General features: G+C 37.2%; 1 protein-coding gene across 3 annotated transcripts in view; it reads right to left on the bottom strand.

Annotated features, from left to right (window-relative positions):
- Positions 1 to 1,286: 1,286 nt before the first annotated feature.
- Positions 1,287 to 19,448, bottom strand: part of Pdlim3 (PDZ and LIM domain 3) — a 34,707-nt gene continuing 16,545 nt past the window's right edge. The window contains exons 4-8 of one of the 3 annotated variants that reach the window (XM_010619770.3): positions 12,000 to 12,067; positions 6,964 to 7,227; positions 5,142 to 5,266; positions 3,231 to 3,342; positions 1,287 to 1,960 (exon numbers count right to left, since the gene is read on the bottom strand). In XM_010619770.3, coding sequence (XP_010618072.1) covers positions 1,771 to 1,960; positions 3,231 to 3,342; positions 5,142 to 5,266; positions 6,964 to 7,227; positions 12,000 to 12,067 — 759 coding nt within the window. In that variant the 3' untranslated portion in view covers positions 1,287 to 1,770. Of the gene's footprint in view, positions 1,961 to 3,230; positions 3,343 to 5,141; positions 5,267 to 6,963; positions 7,228 to 11,999; positions 12,068 to 12,419; positions 12,608 to 19,448 lie in introns of all 3 variants that reach the window. The other 2 variants (XM_033765409.1, XM_010619769.3) reach the window with 2 other exon arrangements.

Below are 19,448 nucleotides of genomic sequence, written 5' to 3'. Positions count from 1 at the left end.
AAGAGCTTATTTTATTTTTTAATACCCCTTATAATAAATTTATGTTTTTGTGCAAGGTTGCAATCTTAAATGCTTAAATGAACCAGGTAGGTGTTCTAGTTCCTCTTGCTGGGTCAAAACTCTGAGAAGTCAGTCAGAAACAATTAGCTAAGCTTGGAAGAACCCCCGAGCAATGACGCTGGTGTCCCAGTGGGAAGAGGACTCTTGCTCAAGCCAAAAGGCAGCAGATGTAGCAGGGCAGGGATACCTGTGTGACACAGTGATGAAGAGAGGGCTCCACCCACTGCTGGTTCTCCAGGGTTTTAACTTTGAAGGGACAGTTTCAGAAGTTCACAGGTGTCGCTGGTGAGGAACATGGACAGAAGGTGAGTGACCTAAGTCAAGGACACTGTCATGGGGCCACCTTCGCTGAGGGGCAAGGTAACGAATTCCAAGCAGAGCTGCCTGGCAGAATGTCTGCACCAGAAGTTGGAGCGAGCACATTCATGGGGTGCAGAGGAGTCATCACTGCTTGGAAGGCTGAGCTAAGCGTTTTGGGGTGGTGGAGGGAGCGCTACTGCCTGGCCCCAACTATGCCCAGAAGACAGACCACAAATAGAACTATGGATTTCGGCAGTGGATATAAGGACCCTAGGAAACCAGCAGCTTCTGTTTCCTGAGACGGTCCCTAAGTAGTCATCTTGGGAAGCAGGTTGCGCTAGTAAATCATTGAGCACGGAGAGATAGCCTGATAGAAAGAGCATTCAATTTGGCTGAATGTTTATCTGAAAGAGGCACTTCAATGGGAAGAGACTATGTCAAACCAAAATAAAATTTTAGTTGGAAAGAATGAAATGCCATCAATTAGCAAATTTAAATTCTCCTCCTAGTTGCAAAAAATTTGGACTCATAAGAAATAGTGAATTATAAAAACGAAAGAAGCTGGGGATGGTGGCCCTCCCCTTTAATGTTGGCGCTTTGGAAGGCTGAGGCAGGAAGTTTTCAAATTCAAGCTCCGCTCAGTCAGGGGAATTTTGTCTCAATCAATCAATCAATCAATCAATAAGGGAGCTGGGGTTGGAGCTCTGTGTGAAGAGTATAAGTTCAAATCCCAGCACCCCAAGCAAACAAACAGACTAAAGAAGTCATATTTCTTAAGCTATCTGAGTTGGCAGTGTTGTGTACATGCCAAGGTATGACTGAACCCTGTCACTGAAATGTTGATTTTAACTGAATTCGATTGCCACTTCATTAGGTATTTTAAAAATGTTTTATATATTTATTTTTTTTGCATACAGTAGCTTGAATAAGAACCTAGAGAGAACTTCTCCCTCACATGCAGTATAACAGTTAAAACAGATGCAGACCACTGCAGAGTATGTTAGAATATGCGACTGGTATTTGATACAGTTTTTCTACAGTTGTAAAAATCAATCTGTCAAGGAAGGACACTAAACTTCCTCTAATATCTTGATGTTTACACGTTGAGTGGCCATATTAGAAATGTAAATCGTGGCATATGACATACAAAAAGTATTGCTTTTAATGTCATTACTGCTATTACCAAAGATAAAAAGAATTGCAAAACACAGTTAAACACGTTTTTGTCATAGGGCAGACATTTGCATTTCTTTTTCTCAATACACAACAAGATAAATGAATGTCTAAAAGCCGTGGCTGTAGAGTTGCAGCCTGCGGTTCACCATCTTCTAGCCCAAAAACCTCTTACATCTCTCTCGTGTAAATGTACGTGTGTGCATGCGTGCGTGCGTGCCCCCTCCTGCAAAGGACCTAAGCTTTGGGATACAGGGTGACTGTGTCGTAGCCCTCTGGGGGCCTCGTGCGGGCCCTCGCGTGAACTTCACAGTACAGCTCCCCCTCCACGAAGAAGTAGCCCTTTTGCTTGAGGTTGAGGTTACAGTCGGCACACACGAAGCACTCTGGATGCCGGTACTTATCTCGCGCCTTCACAACGGCGCCCCTGTCGGGAAAAATAAGCTCAAATGAGAAACGAGAGCAATGAACCTGACACAGCAGGAGAGAACCCCGCAGCCAAGCCAGGCGTTTCACTGTGGGAGATAAACAGGCACCAGCTGTAAAACGCCTCATGGCTGTGGAATTGTCAGGGGGATGGAAGTCAGCCAAAGAAACCACCTCGCGTTCCTCTGGTGCTGAGGTATGACTGTTTTTCAGATTCTCAAGCAAGTGGTTTATATAAAAAGAGTAGGAGGAAGACATGATGTAGGCTAGACAGGATTCTGACTTTGATCTCGGTGTGGGTCACACAATCCAAGGCCCTTCTCTAGGTTTCGCTCTTGGTGGTTCCGTGAAGCAGAGAAAGAACTGCCAGGAACTGGGTGGATTGCGGGAAGAGTTTACTCCAACTCTGGAACAATTAGTTGCTTTCGGAGACATCATGAACTGTTGTACATTTGAGGTCTTTTCTCCTCCCCAACTCTCTGTCCTGCTTTTGGCTTCCTGGCCCACAGTTTGCCCTTGGCTCCCCCCAGTTTCCTCTTCCACTGCCCTCGCGGTCTGCATCCCAGATAACTGGGCAGATCTGCCTGGAGGAACAGAAGAAAGGGGTGGAGAAGTGGCCGCACGGACCACACGCTGTCCAGAGATTACAATTATCTGGTTCACTTGAAGATTAGAACTACCAAGCGAGGCTAGACAGGAAGCCCAGTGAAATGGAAGTGGATTGTACTTTGAGAAATGATTTTAACATTTGAGTGATTTAAGAAATTGGGTAACAAATGTGTTTTAATGAACAATTTGATGACTCTTGTTATTTGTTCCCCTGGGTTTATATAAAAAAGGAAGCGTGTGAAGATTGTACGTTAACAAAGGGAGGGCTTGGGGGATGCTTTAAAAAGTGAAATCATGATTCCTGGAAATATTTAAATACACATTTGGGGCAAGTGCCTCTTTACCCCAAGAGTACATCTGGAAGTGAAGTCAAGATTGCTCATTCACGTTGTGTGCCAGTGTGGGTTTACAGCTAGGGAATGCTGCTCAGAATAGGCTAACTAAATGGAAATGAGAAACTTATTTCACTTTTGGATATTTGGATCCAGATCTCAAATAAATGATTAACTTATAAAAAATATGTGCTAAATGTTGTGAACATTCTGTTTCAAGTTTGTGCATAGAAACTTAACTTTTTCATAACTGCCTTTTCTATATGTTTTAAAGCAGAAGAGAAGGAAACCCCCCACCAATCTTTATAGTGGGTTAAAAATGAGACGTACACGATGCCATTTCCACACTTGTCACAGAGTGGCATCCTCTGAGCGCCTCCAGCTCCACCATGGACTTTGGTGACCGGGGCTCTCACACTGCGAGTCCCAGCAGGGCGGTCATCTGAAAAACAGAGAGTTTCCATTTATGGTGAGGGCACAGCTGACTCCAGTCTGACTGTGTTTCTATTTTCAAGCGTGCACTTTAGCCTAAGGAATTCTGAAGTTGTGTTTGCACTGTTATTTCCAAAGGTACAGGCCTAACTGAAGCAGTGGAGACTTGATTCTGAAGCAGTGGTTTTCAAAATGGATCTGATTAAAATATTTTGTTACTGTTGCAGGAAACTGTTGTAAAATGTTCAAAGCAGCAGGAGGTATCTTTCATTTTTTATTCTTATTGTGGAAAAATATACATAACTTTTTTTTTCCTTTTTTGGTGGAATGGGGAATTGAACCCAGGGCCTTGTGCATGTGAGGCACATGCTCTGTAACTGAGCTGCTTCCCCAGGTGCTCTTTTGAAAATTTTATTTTGAGACAGGGTCTTGCTGTGTTGCCTAGGTTGGCTTCGAACTTGTGATCGTCTTGCTTCAACCTCCATGTAGCTGGGGTTACAGGTGCGTGTGTGCCACCACACTGGCTAAACTTCACTATTTTCACCACCTTTAAGTGTGCAACTCTGTGGCATTAAGTACATTCACAGTAGCAGGATCCACTTCCAGAACTGTTTCATCCTCCCCACACAGGAACTCTGTACCCATTAAGTAAAATCTCTCCATTCCTACCTCCTCACTGTCTCTGGTGACTTCTATTTCACTTTCTGTCACTATGAATTTGTCTATTATAGATTTTGCACATACATACACCAAATAATATTTGTCCTGTTTTGTCTGATTTCTTTTATGTACATAGGTGTTTTCAAGGTACATCTGTGGTACAGCATGTATAAGAATTTCATTCCTTTTAAGGCTGAATAATAGTCATATATATCACATTTTGTCAACAGATACTTAATTTTTTCCACCTTTCTGATGCTTGAGAATAACGTGAACATTAGTGTGCAGGTATCTGTTTGAGTTCCTGCTTTTGGCAAATACTTAGGAATGGAATTGCTGGTTCGTATGTTAATTCTACGTGTAACTGAAGAACTAGCATTTTGTCCTGCACAGTGGCTGTACCATTCATTTTCCTTTCCATCAGCAATGTACAAAGGTTCCCTTCACTCTCCACATCCTTGTCCATACTTGTTTCATCTTTTGTTTATTGTGGTTGTTAATACCCATCCTTATAGGACATTTTGCATTTTTCTGTTGTTTTTAAGGGCTGTATATATATTTTTAGGGGTGGAAAAGTATGGGTAGGCGTTTAAGCCCAAAAAATAGCAGGAGTGCACCAGAGGCCCAGCTCTGCTACTTAGGGTCTATGTGGCTTGCAGAAGCCCATTTTCCTGGAACATCAATTTCTCGTGTGTTAAGTGGGACAGTTAACAGCTCTCACTTCACTGTGCTATTGTGAAAATTAAATGATAAGGCACATGAAGTACTTGGCACAGAATTCAGCACACAGTCAGGTTCATCATAGTATTTTTTAAAAAGCTTTTTTTAACTTTCATGTTGATGGAACCCTAAAGTGTAGGAGAACAAGACTGTGTACGATATGTAGCTAAGATCAGATCTTACGATTCATGAGCAGAGATACCCTGGACTTCCATGGATGGAATTCATCCTCATTGCCTTTTAATGACTGTTTGCATTTTGTGACTGCTTGAACATACCCTGCAGGCTCTTTGCCTACTCAAGGCACCATCCTTGCTTACTGATTAAAAATGATATTTAGACTTTCATCCCTGGCATGTTTGTGGCAGCCCCTTCCTCCATCCTTCCAATGGCCTCTTTCAATCAAGTACAGCAGATGTGAATGCTCACCGTCGTTCACTAGCTCCTGGAGCACCCTGAAGGAGCCTGACTGGCGAGGCTGAGCAGGTTCATCGCGGTTGTCATGGAGCATGCGGTACACATCTGACTGGGGTGGTACGGAGGCTGTGGGTTCACTGAAATACGAGGACGGCAGGTGAAGCATCCCCAGGGCACCGAGAGGCAGCAGACACCAGTAAGCAGTCATCACTATATTACAGCAATGCTGAAGAGGGATTTACTTTCAAGTGAACAGTATAATTAAAATATAATGTGAATTCACATAGCGTGCCTCAAAATGTCATTGAGCAATCAACCTAGGGCCACATCAGCACTATCCATTTGGTTTGTTTGTTTGCTTGCTTTTTGGCACTGGGGATAGAACTCGGGTCCTTGTGCTTGTGAGGCAGGCTCTGGAACCACTAAGCTAAATTCCGAGCCCAAATAACTGATTTGGTACTGGGGATCGAACTCGGGACCTTGCGCTTATGAGACACGCAGTGGAACCACTGAGCCAAATCCCTGGCCCTGGCACTATCCATTTGGGACAAAATACTTTGGAGGAAAACTAAAAGGTGATTGTTGAGAAATAGTAATATTAAAAAAAAGCCAACAAGACTTGTGCCTTGTGACTCAAAAATTTTGTGACCAAAATGAACTGTTCTCAGAAAAAAGACAGCATACCTACGATAGTGCAGGAGTTAACCCAGTTTCATTATTAGCAGGCATGAAAATTTTATAGCATTTAGATTTACTTTTGATATTAAACTAAGAGCAAATTGCTTAATTTTGTTTTTAAGGCGAATTTGTTTTGTTAAGTCCTGGAAATAACAAAAATATCATTTAACTTATAAATTGATGAAATTAAATTTCTCAGTGTTTGAAAACATGTGGAAACTTTCATCTATAGAGCCCTCCAAAAAATGTATACTTCAGGAAAAGAAAAACTGATATAAATACATTAATACTAAATTCATTGCGACATCATGAGATTAATACACATTACCTTTGGCCTCTACAGTTACAAGAGGTGCTCAAAGTGGTGGCCATGAGCTTCCAGACATTTATTAGTTATGGTGAACTGCTGAAGTGCGTATACATTTTTTGGTCAGATTCTGTATATATATTAGATTGATTATCCTGCATTTCTAAAATAGCCACATTAAAATTCATTAATAGTAATGATAGCAGCTTTACTTAATATGCTCCATAAAAATATTCATAATGAATAAAAATGCTACCATAATACTATTTCTCTGGCACTCAGTACTTTGTTGCTTTATGTCATTTAACTTCATTGCTTAGAAACAATAGATATCTGTATACATTTTAACTATCTGTATTATATTTGAAAAAATTATTTTGTTTATATGAAATTCTTTGAAAACATTTTAAATGGAAAAATCATCACCTCTCCACACATTTCCTTTAGAAGAGAAGAGGTATCGTCTTACAAAAAATCCTCTGACCTTCCCAACCTCCTTCCTAATTTCTGACCCCCAAAGACAGACATTGGATATACTCGATTATAAATCACTTTTGGGAAGTACTAAATCAGACATTTGTAAAATACAATATAACTTTCAAACAACCTACACATTTCATCCTTGTATTATTTCATTTTACTGCTATCTACCACATTATTTCAGATAATCTTGATCTTCTCAAATCAGCTTTATCACCTAGATATTTGCAATAAATCCTCAGTACTTTTTCTTTAAAGCTTTTCACATAACTTTCTTTCCAGTAAGACAATGTTAATGAGACACCATGAAAGTTGACATTGCCCATGTGTTTAGTTAATATGCCCATGGTTCAAAAAGACTCGTATTACCTCATTGAAGGTGTTTCCCCTAGAGCTGTTGAAACCTGACCCTGAAGTGTTTCCATAATATTGTCATCTGAGTACAACTGCATAGGTGTATTAAACTGAGCATGTACAATCTTCACACCCGGAAGTTCCATTTCCAAAGGAATGTTAGGGGCCATCTTAGCAGCAACTTTCAAGTCACCTGGGCAAATGGTACTAACAGTACTGACAGAAGAAGGGGTGCTACGTCCACTGCCACCATCAATACCGGAGGGCGTGCTGCATCCACTGTGTTAATGACCACATTACACACAGATGACACAAGGAACCAGAAGGACACAGAGAACAAGTACAGAGAGGTTAAAAAGAATGGAAGACAAAAAGTCAGAAGTAAATTGTACCAAACTAAAACACTGCCTAGACTTTGTTTTAAAAAAGATGATATTTAAAAATTAATGACTGAAGAAATTTTAATAAAATTAAAAGATGCAAGTGCTATTGCATTTGTTGGCTCTATTCCACTGGGTGATTTGTAAGGTGAGGGTGACATATAGAAAGAAATGTACATAAAGTAAGTAGATGAAATACAGCTATTCTCACTTTTTAAAAATAGGCCGCCAGTAAAATTACACTGGCTGGACACTGATTTACAGTTTTTGAAGTACAATATTTAAAAGTAAAATATTAACGAATGATCCTTTGCAAATGCCAAGTGAATGTGTAGCGTGAAGATTCAATCAAAGGTTTAGGGGAACATTTCAAAATAAGCGTACGTTTCAAGAATACAGTTGAGCTTTCACTGAATGGCAACTTGAATGTGATAAAGCAAAGACTATATTTTAAGGCTATATTGTAAATATTTTATTGCTATTGCTTCAGTATTTCCTGTTTTTATTATTTTATTTAAAAAAGCTGTTTTGTAGCTTACTCCAAGATCTAGAAAAAGCCAATAAATGCTTGTCACCTTGCAATTAATGATTAGAAGATGAATAAGGTAATCACAGACTATTTAGATGCTCTCATCAGACTAACCTGTATTTCCTTTCTACATAGGTATTTCATGTAAAATTCTGGAAGCACATATATTTTTCCATGCATATTTCTTATTTTCTTTAAGAAACGAGTTATAGGGACTTATTAAAATATAAATAAGGCCAGTCATGCAGATTTAAGAACTAGAGAGATTTCATATTCATTATGAAACGGGATAGGAGGCTAGACACAACTGCACGTATTTACTTATATTTATTTACTTGTGCTGAAGCTTGAACCTGAGGATTGAACTCATGCATGCTAAGCACTTGCTCTGTTACTGAGCTATATCTCAGGCTGCTACATGCACTTTAAGTGTAGAATGAGAGATGCATTTTGTAAGAAAATGGAATATACTAAGAGATTTTTTAAAAAAGCATAGTCATTTAAAAAAAAGCAAAAAGAAATATTAATGTTACAATAAATCTCTATCATGCTAGTGAGTGTTGTTGTAAACTTAAGACAGAGAGTAGATTTATATGATGTGTTTACTTCAAAGTCAATATTCTCTCAACCCTGATCCCAACACTTCATTTACCCTCTAAGGCTACTTACTAATGTTAGTCTCAGTTCCGTGTAGACAGCAAAACAGAGAAGGATAATGGGCAGTGGTTTTTAAAAATTAAAAAAAAATTTACCAGTGTTGCAGCCTGATTAGTTTGCACAGCCTTTGTTTATTAAATGGATTTAAAACATAAAAAAAAACAACAACTTTGTGTTATCCATTTCAACTATTTACACAGCCTGAATAATGGAATTGCTTTTTCACTTACTGGTTGAGAACCTGTTTGAAACGCAATCTCTTCACACTGGTTAAATCACGTGACAAACTGTCACATGACCTCAGTCATCATTTTTGGAGGCTTAACACTAACTTGGATCCTGAAATGAACTTCATCTAGTAAAAGCATAGAAATTGATTTTCAGCTGTAGTGCAGCTTAATGAGGAGAATGTTGATTTGACCTAACTATAATGAAGCCCATAAAATTGTAGTTTAGGGATTTAAAATACTGAATTAAATCTTAGGAAACTTTGGGCTCAATATAGTGAACAAATTCAACCAACACTTAGAATCACTCTGAACTCACGACCAGGCAGAGTGCTGGATACTAGTGTCAGTCTGGAACTTACAGAAATGCTTTATTTTGTAATTGTACTTAGTAATCTTTTCCTGTTAGTATTCTTGTCTATCAGCATGTCTGTGCATATAATTTTGGTTATGCAAGAACTGTGTATTCGATTTCCTAGTTCCTTTATCATTCTGTTTAAGGACTCACGTCTATTTAGGGGATGAAAAATAAACTCTTAAGCCAAGAAGAATGACCTTTTTATAAATTTCTGGAACAACTGAAAATGATCTCTTGATTTATTTTAAATAAATAGTTTTCATGGACTCCAGTCAGAGTGGTTATCATCATAGGTTACCATGACCTATTCCTTATGACCTGGAGGTACTAATGAGAGTTCCTGAAGCTGATTCAGCTTGATCATGCACTCAATTACTTCATGCCCAAAATCATTCAACAGAGAACAGATTTCTCTGGAGGTGTGTACCGACTTTTGGGGCTATGCTTCTAGATGTACTTTGTCCAAAAAGTTGCATAGTGATTTTATTTTAATATTTGGATCTTTAATGGCTTGTATAGATTATTAGTTATAGCTTTAGCTTTACAAATTTACACATAAAAGGAATGCTTCGGCTATGTTGAAGTAATTAAGAGAACCAGTGCTAGTAGTAAAACCTCAGGGAGATTAAGACAGTACAAATTTGGTATTTCAATTTACTTTTGTTTTGTTACCAGGGATCAAACTCGAGACCTTATGCTTGTGAGGCAAGCGGCAGAACCACTGAGCTAAGTCCCCGACTCAATTTACTTCTGATTAAACAAGTTGTTCACTAATAGTGCTGTCGTAGTTTGGCAAATAGCCTCTCAGAATTCTACTTGTTGAAGAATCATCTTGAGGGAGTAAAAATTTCCAAAACTAGAACAAACAGTATGACAACAGAAAGATAGGAAGAACTGGAGAAGCATTTTATAATTCTTTAAGATTAGCACACTGGAAAGTCCTCTCATTTCTGTTTCCCTTCTTTCTCTCTTATAAATTCAGCTTTTTTTAAAAAAAGTACTTTTAAATGACAAACTTGTGAGTGACTTGTCCTTAGCACGATTTTAAATTAAAAATGAAAATATAAAAGGAAGAATTATAGATCTAGGTCTCTCTCTGAACTTTTATAAAATTAAATGTGTCTTTTATAAAGGAAGGATATAATATTTCTCTAATGTATGACTTTATTCAAGCATCCTGAAGTCTTATAGGTGGAAGATAATGGATTTACAGTGATGCAAACTCAAAACAATGTGGGTATTTTCATTTTATGATGTTTTTCTGGGAAGGTTTTTGTTCAGGAGTAAAATAGCATTTTAACATTTAGTATGAATTGTTGTGTTACTGAAGGTGGGGTAGTGCAGAGAAGCATCTCAAACTAGAAAAATGGAAAAGATGGAGAGAGAAACATAATGGAGCAAGATAATAAAGAGAAAAGGTGCAGAGTTTGCACGGGGCAGGGAGGGATAATAACAGTTCTTCTCACCACACACTGAGGAACTATTACTTCATATTTTTAGGATTTAGTCCGAGTGCACATTGATTAAGTATTTATTCTTCTGTCCTAGCCTCATTTCTAGGTGTTGGGAATGTGGAATGTCAAGATGCCGAGCTTACATTCTAGGATGCGATGGGTTGGGGAGATGTATTTGTTATCATTCCCTTCATAGCAGTTTTATCCTGGTCTTCCGTTCCAGTGCTCCTTCTGGATCTGAGATCACAAAAATTGGCTCAATTTGAGACAGTCTTCCAGGTCTACCTCTAGCTTACTGAGAAGTCTGCACATGGCCATCATTTATCAAGTGATGAATGGCCACCATGGCTGCAGTCATAAGTTTAGGTGTCCGGGGGCTGGGGGAGACACACATATGTGAAAGTGGGCGGCAGCACACACTTCAGGATGATGGCCACTTTGACAAGCCCCAATTCATCTAAAGACGTGTACATTTAAAAGATTAAACAATAGAGTCAAGGGAAACATGTTTGTGAAATTAGGCTACCCATCGGCTACCAGTTTGGAACCTGGATATAATTTATTATCCGCTGATCCTAACCTGGTAAGATCAATCTAGCCTAAGCACCAGCTTCCTTCTTCCAGGGTAACTCAGCTGAGGTCAGAGCAATGGGTTTGAGGTTTCCTGAAGCTGCTATTCCCAACGTAGCAGTGCAGGGTGTTATTGTAATGTCTTTGAAGTTTGATTTCTAGCAATAATAATTTCATCTGATAGATAGACAAGAATTCAGGCTTGGTTCATTAATATTACCATTTTATAGCTTTGTGCATTGGGTAACCAGTAACCTGCCTCCTCCTAACACTTATTTTATACTTATTTTCTTTCACTCAAGAGAAAAAGCTTCTTTTCAAGGAGCCTTTTTCTTTGCAAGGATCCATAAGAATAAAAACTTAGTTTTATGTAAGTGCTAGAATTAATGGGGTTTGATAGTTCGATGAGATCAGGGAGTGTAGTGGGGTGACAAGTCTGTCAAACATACAAAACAACACTGCTTTCCCATGTGTGCCCAGCAGGCTTCCTTGTGCCTGATGGAGTCTGGTTTCCATTTCTGTCCCTGTTGGAAGGGCTTTCCTGATCTGGGATTGAGTATGTCTGCCTGATTCAAAGGTCACTGTGTTCTGGATAGAACCCCCAGAGCAGCAGGGGTGCTAGTTATAAATATACATGGTGACTGCATAAAATTTCACAGCTCAGTAATCCTGTCTGTATTTACTCTCACAAATGTAGGTGATTTGGCTATTGTTTTGTTTTTTTGCTTTCTGTTTTGCTTTTGTTTCTTTTTGCTTTTGAAATAAGCCTCACAGTGAAAAAAATCACTCCAAACATCTAAAAGTTACTTTGCTTGATTAGTAAGAATTGATTAAAGGAGCATGCATGTCAAACTTCACAATCTCAGGGTTTATGACCTGCTTCGGCCTGGGATTATGAAAGGTTTGGGCCGAACATTGTGCTTGTGTTCAAAGTAGTTCACATCCTGTGAAAACAAAGGGTTAAAGAAGTCCCTTAGTGGAAGATTAATATTTTATAATAAAGTTAAATGAATGATAATTGTACAGGGAATTATTTAGCACGGACTACAGACACAACTAAGAAGGGTGATTATGGAACCAGAGTGATTTCTTCTTTTTAAATAAATGTTCAAGAACTGGCTGATCAGGCTCCAGAACAACTAGAACCAAATTCTAGATGTTTGTCTTTAAAAGTAAAAATCTAATAGTGCCTTCAAGAAAATACAAAGAAAACAAGAGCTGGACTTCTGAAAGGAAAATAAACCATACTATCACCGTCAAGAACACAGTGGCCAGAACCAAGAGTCTGATACTTACTTTTGAGGTGAGCTAGGAATGAGACCCCGCAGCTGTCCGTGGAGTGCATCTTGGATATTGCTAGTTGAATAGAGCCCAATTGGTGAGTTATAGGAAGCGCTCACTACCTGTCTTTTGTCATCAATGTTTGCTGCTGCAACAAAAGGCTGGGCCCTTCTGTTGTGTGCGGTACCAATGGGTTTGAATTCCTGTACAATGGCAGACAAAATACACACAGCCACAGAGTATACACGCCGTTACAGAACCAAACTAACAGCAATGCTACTGTTAATAAAGGCATCTTTACCCAACACCAGATTAATAGCAAGATTAAGGGAGGAGTTAGGGATAATCATTGTTACCATTCTCTGAGATATTCACGAGCTATGTTCATCTACTAAATGTTAGGATGCAAAGGAATTGAGCTTATTTAAAATATTGCAGTATGGTTCATACATTGTATCTCTTGTCTGCCCCCTACTGACTTCATCTCCTGCTTTTAAGAAATTGTAACGACTCACTTGAATATTGAAAATCTGTGTCAGAAGTGAGATTTTTTTGCTTAGAAAAAAATCATTATATTTAAGATCTTCTCAAGTATAACTTGCATGTTTTCTATCAGTGAGAACTTAACAAACTTTCTATTTCTTAAAACAGAAGGAGAATGAGTATTTGTAAATAAGTATATTGAATTATTTTAACCAATCTTGGTAAAATTTCTGTTTTCAAGAAGTAGCTACAAGTAATCCCAGCACTCAGGAGGCTGAGACAGGAGGATTGTGTTCTAGTCTAGCCTGGGCTATATATCAAGATCCTGTCTCAAAAACCAAAAGTAAAAATGAAGAGAGAAAAAAAGTACAAAAAAGTTCAAATTAGGCTATCATGTCAATTTTTGAATAAGATTTAAAAGACTTTATGAAAGTAGGAATAACATATATAAAAACACTTTCCTTTTTATTTTAATGATTTAATATTGTGTGTTTAAAGAACTTTTCATATTTATTCATTTCCAAGAGGAATAAGTTAGTAAGTCAGAAACCAGCAATATGTGTGACTCAAAAAGGATTTTTACTTTAGGAACAGGACGACACATCAGCGTCAGAAGTAATGTTTTTCAGTTTTGAATACATGTATAATTTTGTATAACCATTAAAGATTTTTTTGTCTTCTGAGCAACACATAGACACACAAAACCAATAGGCAATGCTGCAGTTCATGAGCTCCTTCCGTTCCTGAACCTAAGTGGAGAAAGCAGCATGATTTATCTTGATATGAGCATACTTACTCCCACATTTGCATCAATTTCATTTATTTTTGTAAATGTGCCATCAGCGTTGCAAATGGACTCGAGACAGCAGAAATATGTATAATTATTTGAGATGTTACTGGGAAGAGATGATTTTCTCTAAAAATTATAATCCTGCCATATTTGTGTTGACCTCCTATTTTCCCCCGATCATTACAGATGCGTGGGTTGTGGGATGGTGCATTTCTGTTAGAGAAGAAATTGTGAAGAAGAGAAAGAAGTAGGAGGAGGAGGTAAAGGGGGAAAAGGAAGAAGGAAATAGAGGAGAAAGAGGAGGAGGAGGAGGAAGAATAAATAATAAAGAAAATAACTCTTCTTTTCTCAGAGGTAGAATCTTTTTTTCTTAGAATTTCTTGCGTCTGAGAACATAAACAACTTTCTGTAATCATCCAAGCTGGAAAATGCTCTGCCTTGGTTCTACTGAGTAGGGATTCTGCACATATTCCTTCTTTCCTGATTCTGGCCAATGGCAAAGTCTACTTTTCTTTAAAGTAGTTATGACAGGGTATATGAGTGTAGCTTCAAATACCAACCTACTGAGTCTTTTTCCAGCTACCCCAAATCTCTTAGTAACTGAGCATCCATGATGTGCTAAAGATTAGCTTTTATCCCATCAACACGGAACAGTGTGTAATGGCCTTGTGAAGCTGAGGAGAAGGTTTGAGTTGAGTACAGTCTAGCCCATGACTCTACAGTGTGATTTAATTGACTTATACCTTGTTCCTTTGATTTTTTTTCCATCTATAATAACAGCTGACAGCTAAGGAGTTGGCTGGTTGGCTACTGTTGCTGCATGATGACAACACAACCCAATGGAGCTTCAGAAATGTCCTAGCTTTGAATTCTAGAACAAGTACATGTAGCCAAGCATTCATATAGTGGTACGATCTGAATGTTTTAATTGATCTAATAACTTGAATTAGCTGTGTTTTATAATTAACTGTTATGATGAGCCATGATTCTTATGGCATGAAAAGAGGGACATGGAAAGAATATTAAGTAATATCAGTGGTCACGATTCAAGCCCTTGTAATTATTTTTGATTAGAAAGAGTACAGAGGCTAATTGCCTAATGTAGTTTTAGTGGATTATATATATCTTCCAGGCTAATTAAAAAGTGAATCAGACAGGTTTAAACTATTCAAGTTTTGTGGAACTCAGCTCTTTTTTTTTTTTTTTTTTTAAAGAAAGAAAACACGGTATAAGGTTCCTCAAAATCTTGGTAAAAATTTAAAATAATTAGTTTTTCTTTTCTGGTACCAGGGATTGAACTTGACCTTGTGGTAGTGAAGCAGGCATGATGCCACTGAGCTAAATCCCTTGTCCTGAAATAGTGAGTTAACATAATATAACGGCTTTATTGGAAGAAATTGCTGCCCTTATTTTTTTCTTAGCCTTAAATGATGCTTAACAATGGACAGCGATTGTCCTGTAAAAGAGGTAATTTCTCTGAAAATGTTTGTGCATTAATAGTCTCTAGCAGTACTTCTAAATAGCAACACATAAGTTAATCAATTCCAAGCTTTCTTTTTTCTTTTTGCCACTTTCCGTTTTGGTTACATATATCACAAAGGTCAAAGCTGCATAATTTATTAAAAGAAAATGCCTCTATTTTCTGTTTAGATCATAAAATGAAGACTTTCTAGTACAGCATTCAGTTATTTTACTTAAGCTTTGCAAAGCATTAGTTTATTGGATTCTGGAGTCATTCCCTGAAGCACAATGAAGTGTATACACCAAATATAAACAAGAAATTTAAGCATGGTACCAAGAGGCGACATTCTATCCAAGCATTACATCACTGTTGATGGGCAAGCAGAATCAAAAGACAAAACCAGTCAGATGTTTACTGTTCTATGTAATTCTTTTTCCCTTTCTTAAAAAATCATGAGCAACAGAAAATACCAGTAAAAAATTTATATAGGAGTTAATATAGTCCAGCTCTTGTGTTTATTCTACTCAGAAAATATGGTTTTGTATTATCGCTTAGGAATTCAAAAGTGATCATTCAAAACAACAATTTAAAAACATTTTGCAATGTTAGGAGCTTATATTAAGGCACAATATTTTGAGTTAATGAAATGGTAGAACGGCCAGAGTAAAAGCTCCATAATTTGACAGAATCCCACTGACCCTGAGTGAACACAGCTCTTGACATTGATCTCCCAAGTCCTTGAAATGTTTGCAGCAATGACAGTACTCACAGGTCACCTTCAATTTCTTACTCGGAAAAAGGCTCAAGACTCAAGTTGAGATACAGACTCAAGTTCTTACCATCTCAATCAGAAAAAGTATGTTTGATTCACAGTTTCTTTTTCTTATTTCTCTGCTATGTTTTTTGATGTAAAATGGAAGGGAAGTGAAGAAGAACTACATGAAGTGAGCATACAGCGGATCAAGCCATAATGAAGAAATGATTATTTTTTATCATGTTTGAAATTTATGAACAATCAAATTTTCCTCATATTCATCCCTTAAATGAAAAATAAAGTAACGCTTAAAGTCATTTTTTTCCTCCAGTGATTTATTTAACTATTTCCTATATCTCATTGGGGAAGAGTTTGGGGGAAATGGTGATTATAAAAGTTTATTTTGTGCAGGGTGCTTTTCAGTTATCAAAACATTACAGATTAATTTCATGAAAATAAACTGTAACTGTGTTTGTGAATACATCATCAAACCTATGGCAAGGATACAGTTGTTTATGTGAAAATGACGACAGCTTCTTGTTAGGAGATGAATTGTTTCTGAAAAGCATCTTTTCTATGGCAGTAGGTACATTATATTTTGAGTTGTTCAACTAATCTTAAACAAAAATGAGGGTAATGGTTTGTTGTACAGTATAAGCTTTGAAGAAGGGCTAACAACATACCTTGTCTAGAGCAATACTTTTATATAGAGAAATGTGTACACTCACTCAAAACCTGTTTAGGATTGTTCAGAAGGAATTTATTGCATTGCTTGGAGTTGATCTAAATAAGGTCCCTTTTAAGCCTAAGATTCAAGCCTAAATTCATAAAATCAAAATTTAAATGCTTAGTGATAGTATGGTAAAATAAAAAATACATTAAAACTTTATATCAATTATTACTGTAACTGTGTAAGAAAAAATTTCCAAGCTTAAGTCTATGCATAGGGGAAAAATCAGAAATACATAGATTAAAATTTTACTTATGGCCAGCTTTAGATGGTAAAATGTAGTATTTTCTTTTTCAGTGAATACATATTAGTTTTAAATAGTTTTAAGTTTTTAGTTTTAAATTAGTTTAAATTAATTTTAAGTGAAAAAGAGTATTTTATTCCAAAAGCAAAGATCACAATACTTACAAGAAGTTTGACTTGAGTTGAGACACAAAAACTCAAGTAATTACAACACTTATGCATTTCACTAATTATCTACAATGACATTTTAAAGATTGATGTATTTACTAATGGCATTTGCTTTTCACACTGAGGCATCTTAGCTGTCTAGAAAGTTTCTCTATTTACAGAGTTCTCATTAAGATTTAAAATGATCTCTCTCTCTCTCTATCTATATGTATTTATATATTATGGCTTTGTGTTATTTAAAAGGTACCCATAACTAGTTTTTTTTTCCCAGTCCCAGTCTGTAAGTTAAGTTCACTGTTTGATCTTTGTTACCACATTATGTTGTAGTTCATGGAATAAGAATTTCAGATAGCAAGGGATCCATTGAAATGTAGCTATTTTGTATAAAGAATGTTTGCCCTGAAATACTAAATTTTGAAAAGTGTTTATATAAAAATCTGGCCTAAGAGTCTCATAAGGAGTAGAGATCATTCCATCTTTTAGGAGAAGAATCGATATTGTTCTTGGAGCCCTTTAAGCATGGCCTCAAGGAGAGGTTAGCAGTATGGATTAGTCATGACTCAAAAGAATGGGATTTTTAAAGGCTCCTTCTAACTTCTGTGGGCCTTAAAGTGATCTTTACCTTTCTATAGTATCATAAATATTCATATTTTCACCTCCAAATATAGGACATGTGGGCTAATATATGATTGACAAAAAGCTAGAGATTTTAAAAATTAGGACTGTGCCTTGGAATCCAATTCTTAAAATAATCATGGCCATAAATCAATGCCCATTGATTTGTAAAAGAGGCCTACTTCTAGGGGTTGAATTTAGGAATTACATTTAACCTCAGTTATTGAGAGATGTTAGCAAAGCACAGGCTCTTATAATTGTCTAAGCTCATCATATGTTTAATAAATTCGTGCTAAGTTACTTGTGCAAAAGTGTGGGAGAGGTGGCCATGATGAAGGGTCATTGGGGTTTGGTACTTTGATCAAATCTGTCTATTTGGCCCCATATCTTACGTCTCATACTAATGAAATTTGATTTGAAATTTAGGTGACAATACTCTGGTTTCTCTTCTGATTGTATAAATCTTTCTCCTTTTCCAAAACTAGGTGACATTTTTAATGGAAAAATAATTTGCAAAAGGATGCTGTACAGTTTTACATGTGTGTTGTATACAGATTAGGAAATGTAAAATTTCATACCCTTTGTTGTGGAGAAAGCAAGAATGTAGTCAGTCAATAAATACATGTGTAAGATCCTTACATTTCCTTTTTCTTTTTCAAGAGCACCAGAGAGTCTCTTTTTCTCTTGCGTTGCCTCTAAGTGATGAATTGATGAGTGAAGGTAGGAGAAAATAGGTGATACACAAGTGATATACAAGTGCAAAGGGATATATACAAGTGATAGCCTTGCCTTGAGAACTTTTCTTTCAGTCTTCTAAATGTTGATCAGAGGTGTTACTATTCACTAGCCACCTGCCATACCAGAGTGAGTCACTATAAGATTTCAGAACCCTTAGCTCTATATTTAACAGATTAAATTTTCTTAATCCCAAAATCTGAAATTTGACATGTCTCAAAATGGGAACTTTTGGAGCAATGACACAATGCAAAATGTGGAGAATTCCACACCTGACCTCAAGTGATGAGTTGCAGTTAAATACAGGCACATTGAAACAGTGTGTGGCATTACTATCAGGCCACGTGTATATAAGATATATCTAAAAATGAATTTCACTTTTCAAATTCAATCCCATCTGCAAAATACCTCATTAACATATATGCAAATATAAAAAATGAAAACAAATCTGAGAACCAAAATACTTCTGGTCCTAATCATTTCTGGTAAGGGATAATCAACCTTTATTACCCACCCTGTCCTTTAGATCACTACCTGACCTAAATATCCCACTCAACTTCAGGATCACTTTCGTAGTGTAGCAACTGGAGGTCATAGCAGAACAGTTTTGAGAACTGATTCCCAGACTAGTTCTGGTCAATGTTAGCAAATTTACTCTTTATCTTTTGAGCCTCCAGGTCCTTTCATTGAATGTCTGCTATGAGTTATGTGTGGGAGAGGCAGAGCAGAAAGAACAGACACATGGTTCCTGACTTCATGTGTATTCTTTGTCTTGCTCCCTCCCTTTGGGAGCTGTTTTAGCCTCCTCTTGCTCCATATGCTTTTTAGATTCAGGCTGTACCTTCCCTCCAGTCAAAAGTCTAGGACAAGAATCTTACAGACTCATTTCCTCTAAAGATGATCCAACATGATCTTTTTCTGAGAGTGATTGCATTTTAACTGAAACTACAGCTTTGATCCAATGTAATTTGTAGTGACCCATGTAAGAGTGACAAGGAAAGAAGCCCCATTGTAATATAATAGTAATGAGTGAGGAAGCCCTCATTATAATACACAGGAATGAG

This window comes from Fukomys damarensis, unplaced genomic scaffold (genome assembly GCF_012274545.1).
Source record: "Fukomys damarensis isolate Sample0158 unplaced genomic scaffold, DMR_v1.0_HiC HiC_scaffold_18, whole genome shotgun sequence".
Taxonomy (NCBI): Eukaryota; Metazoa; Chordata; class Mammalia; order Rodentia; family Bathyergidae; genus Fukomys; species Fukomys damarensis.
The sequence above is the reverse complement of the archived record's forward strand: the minus strand, read 5'-3'. Positions and strand labels throughout refer to the sequence as shown.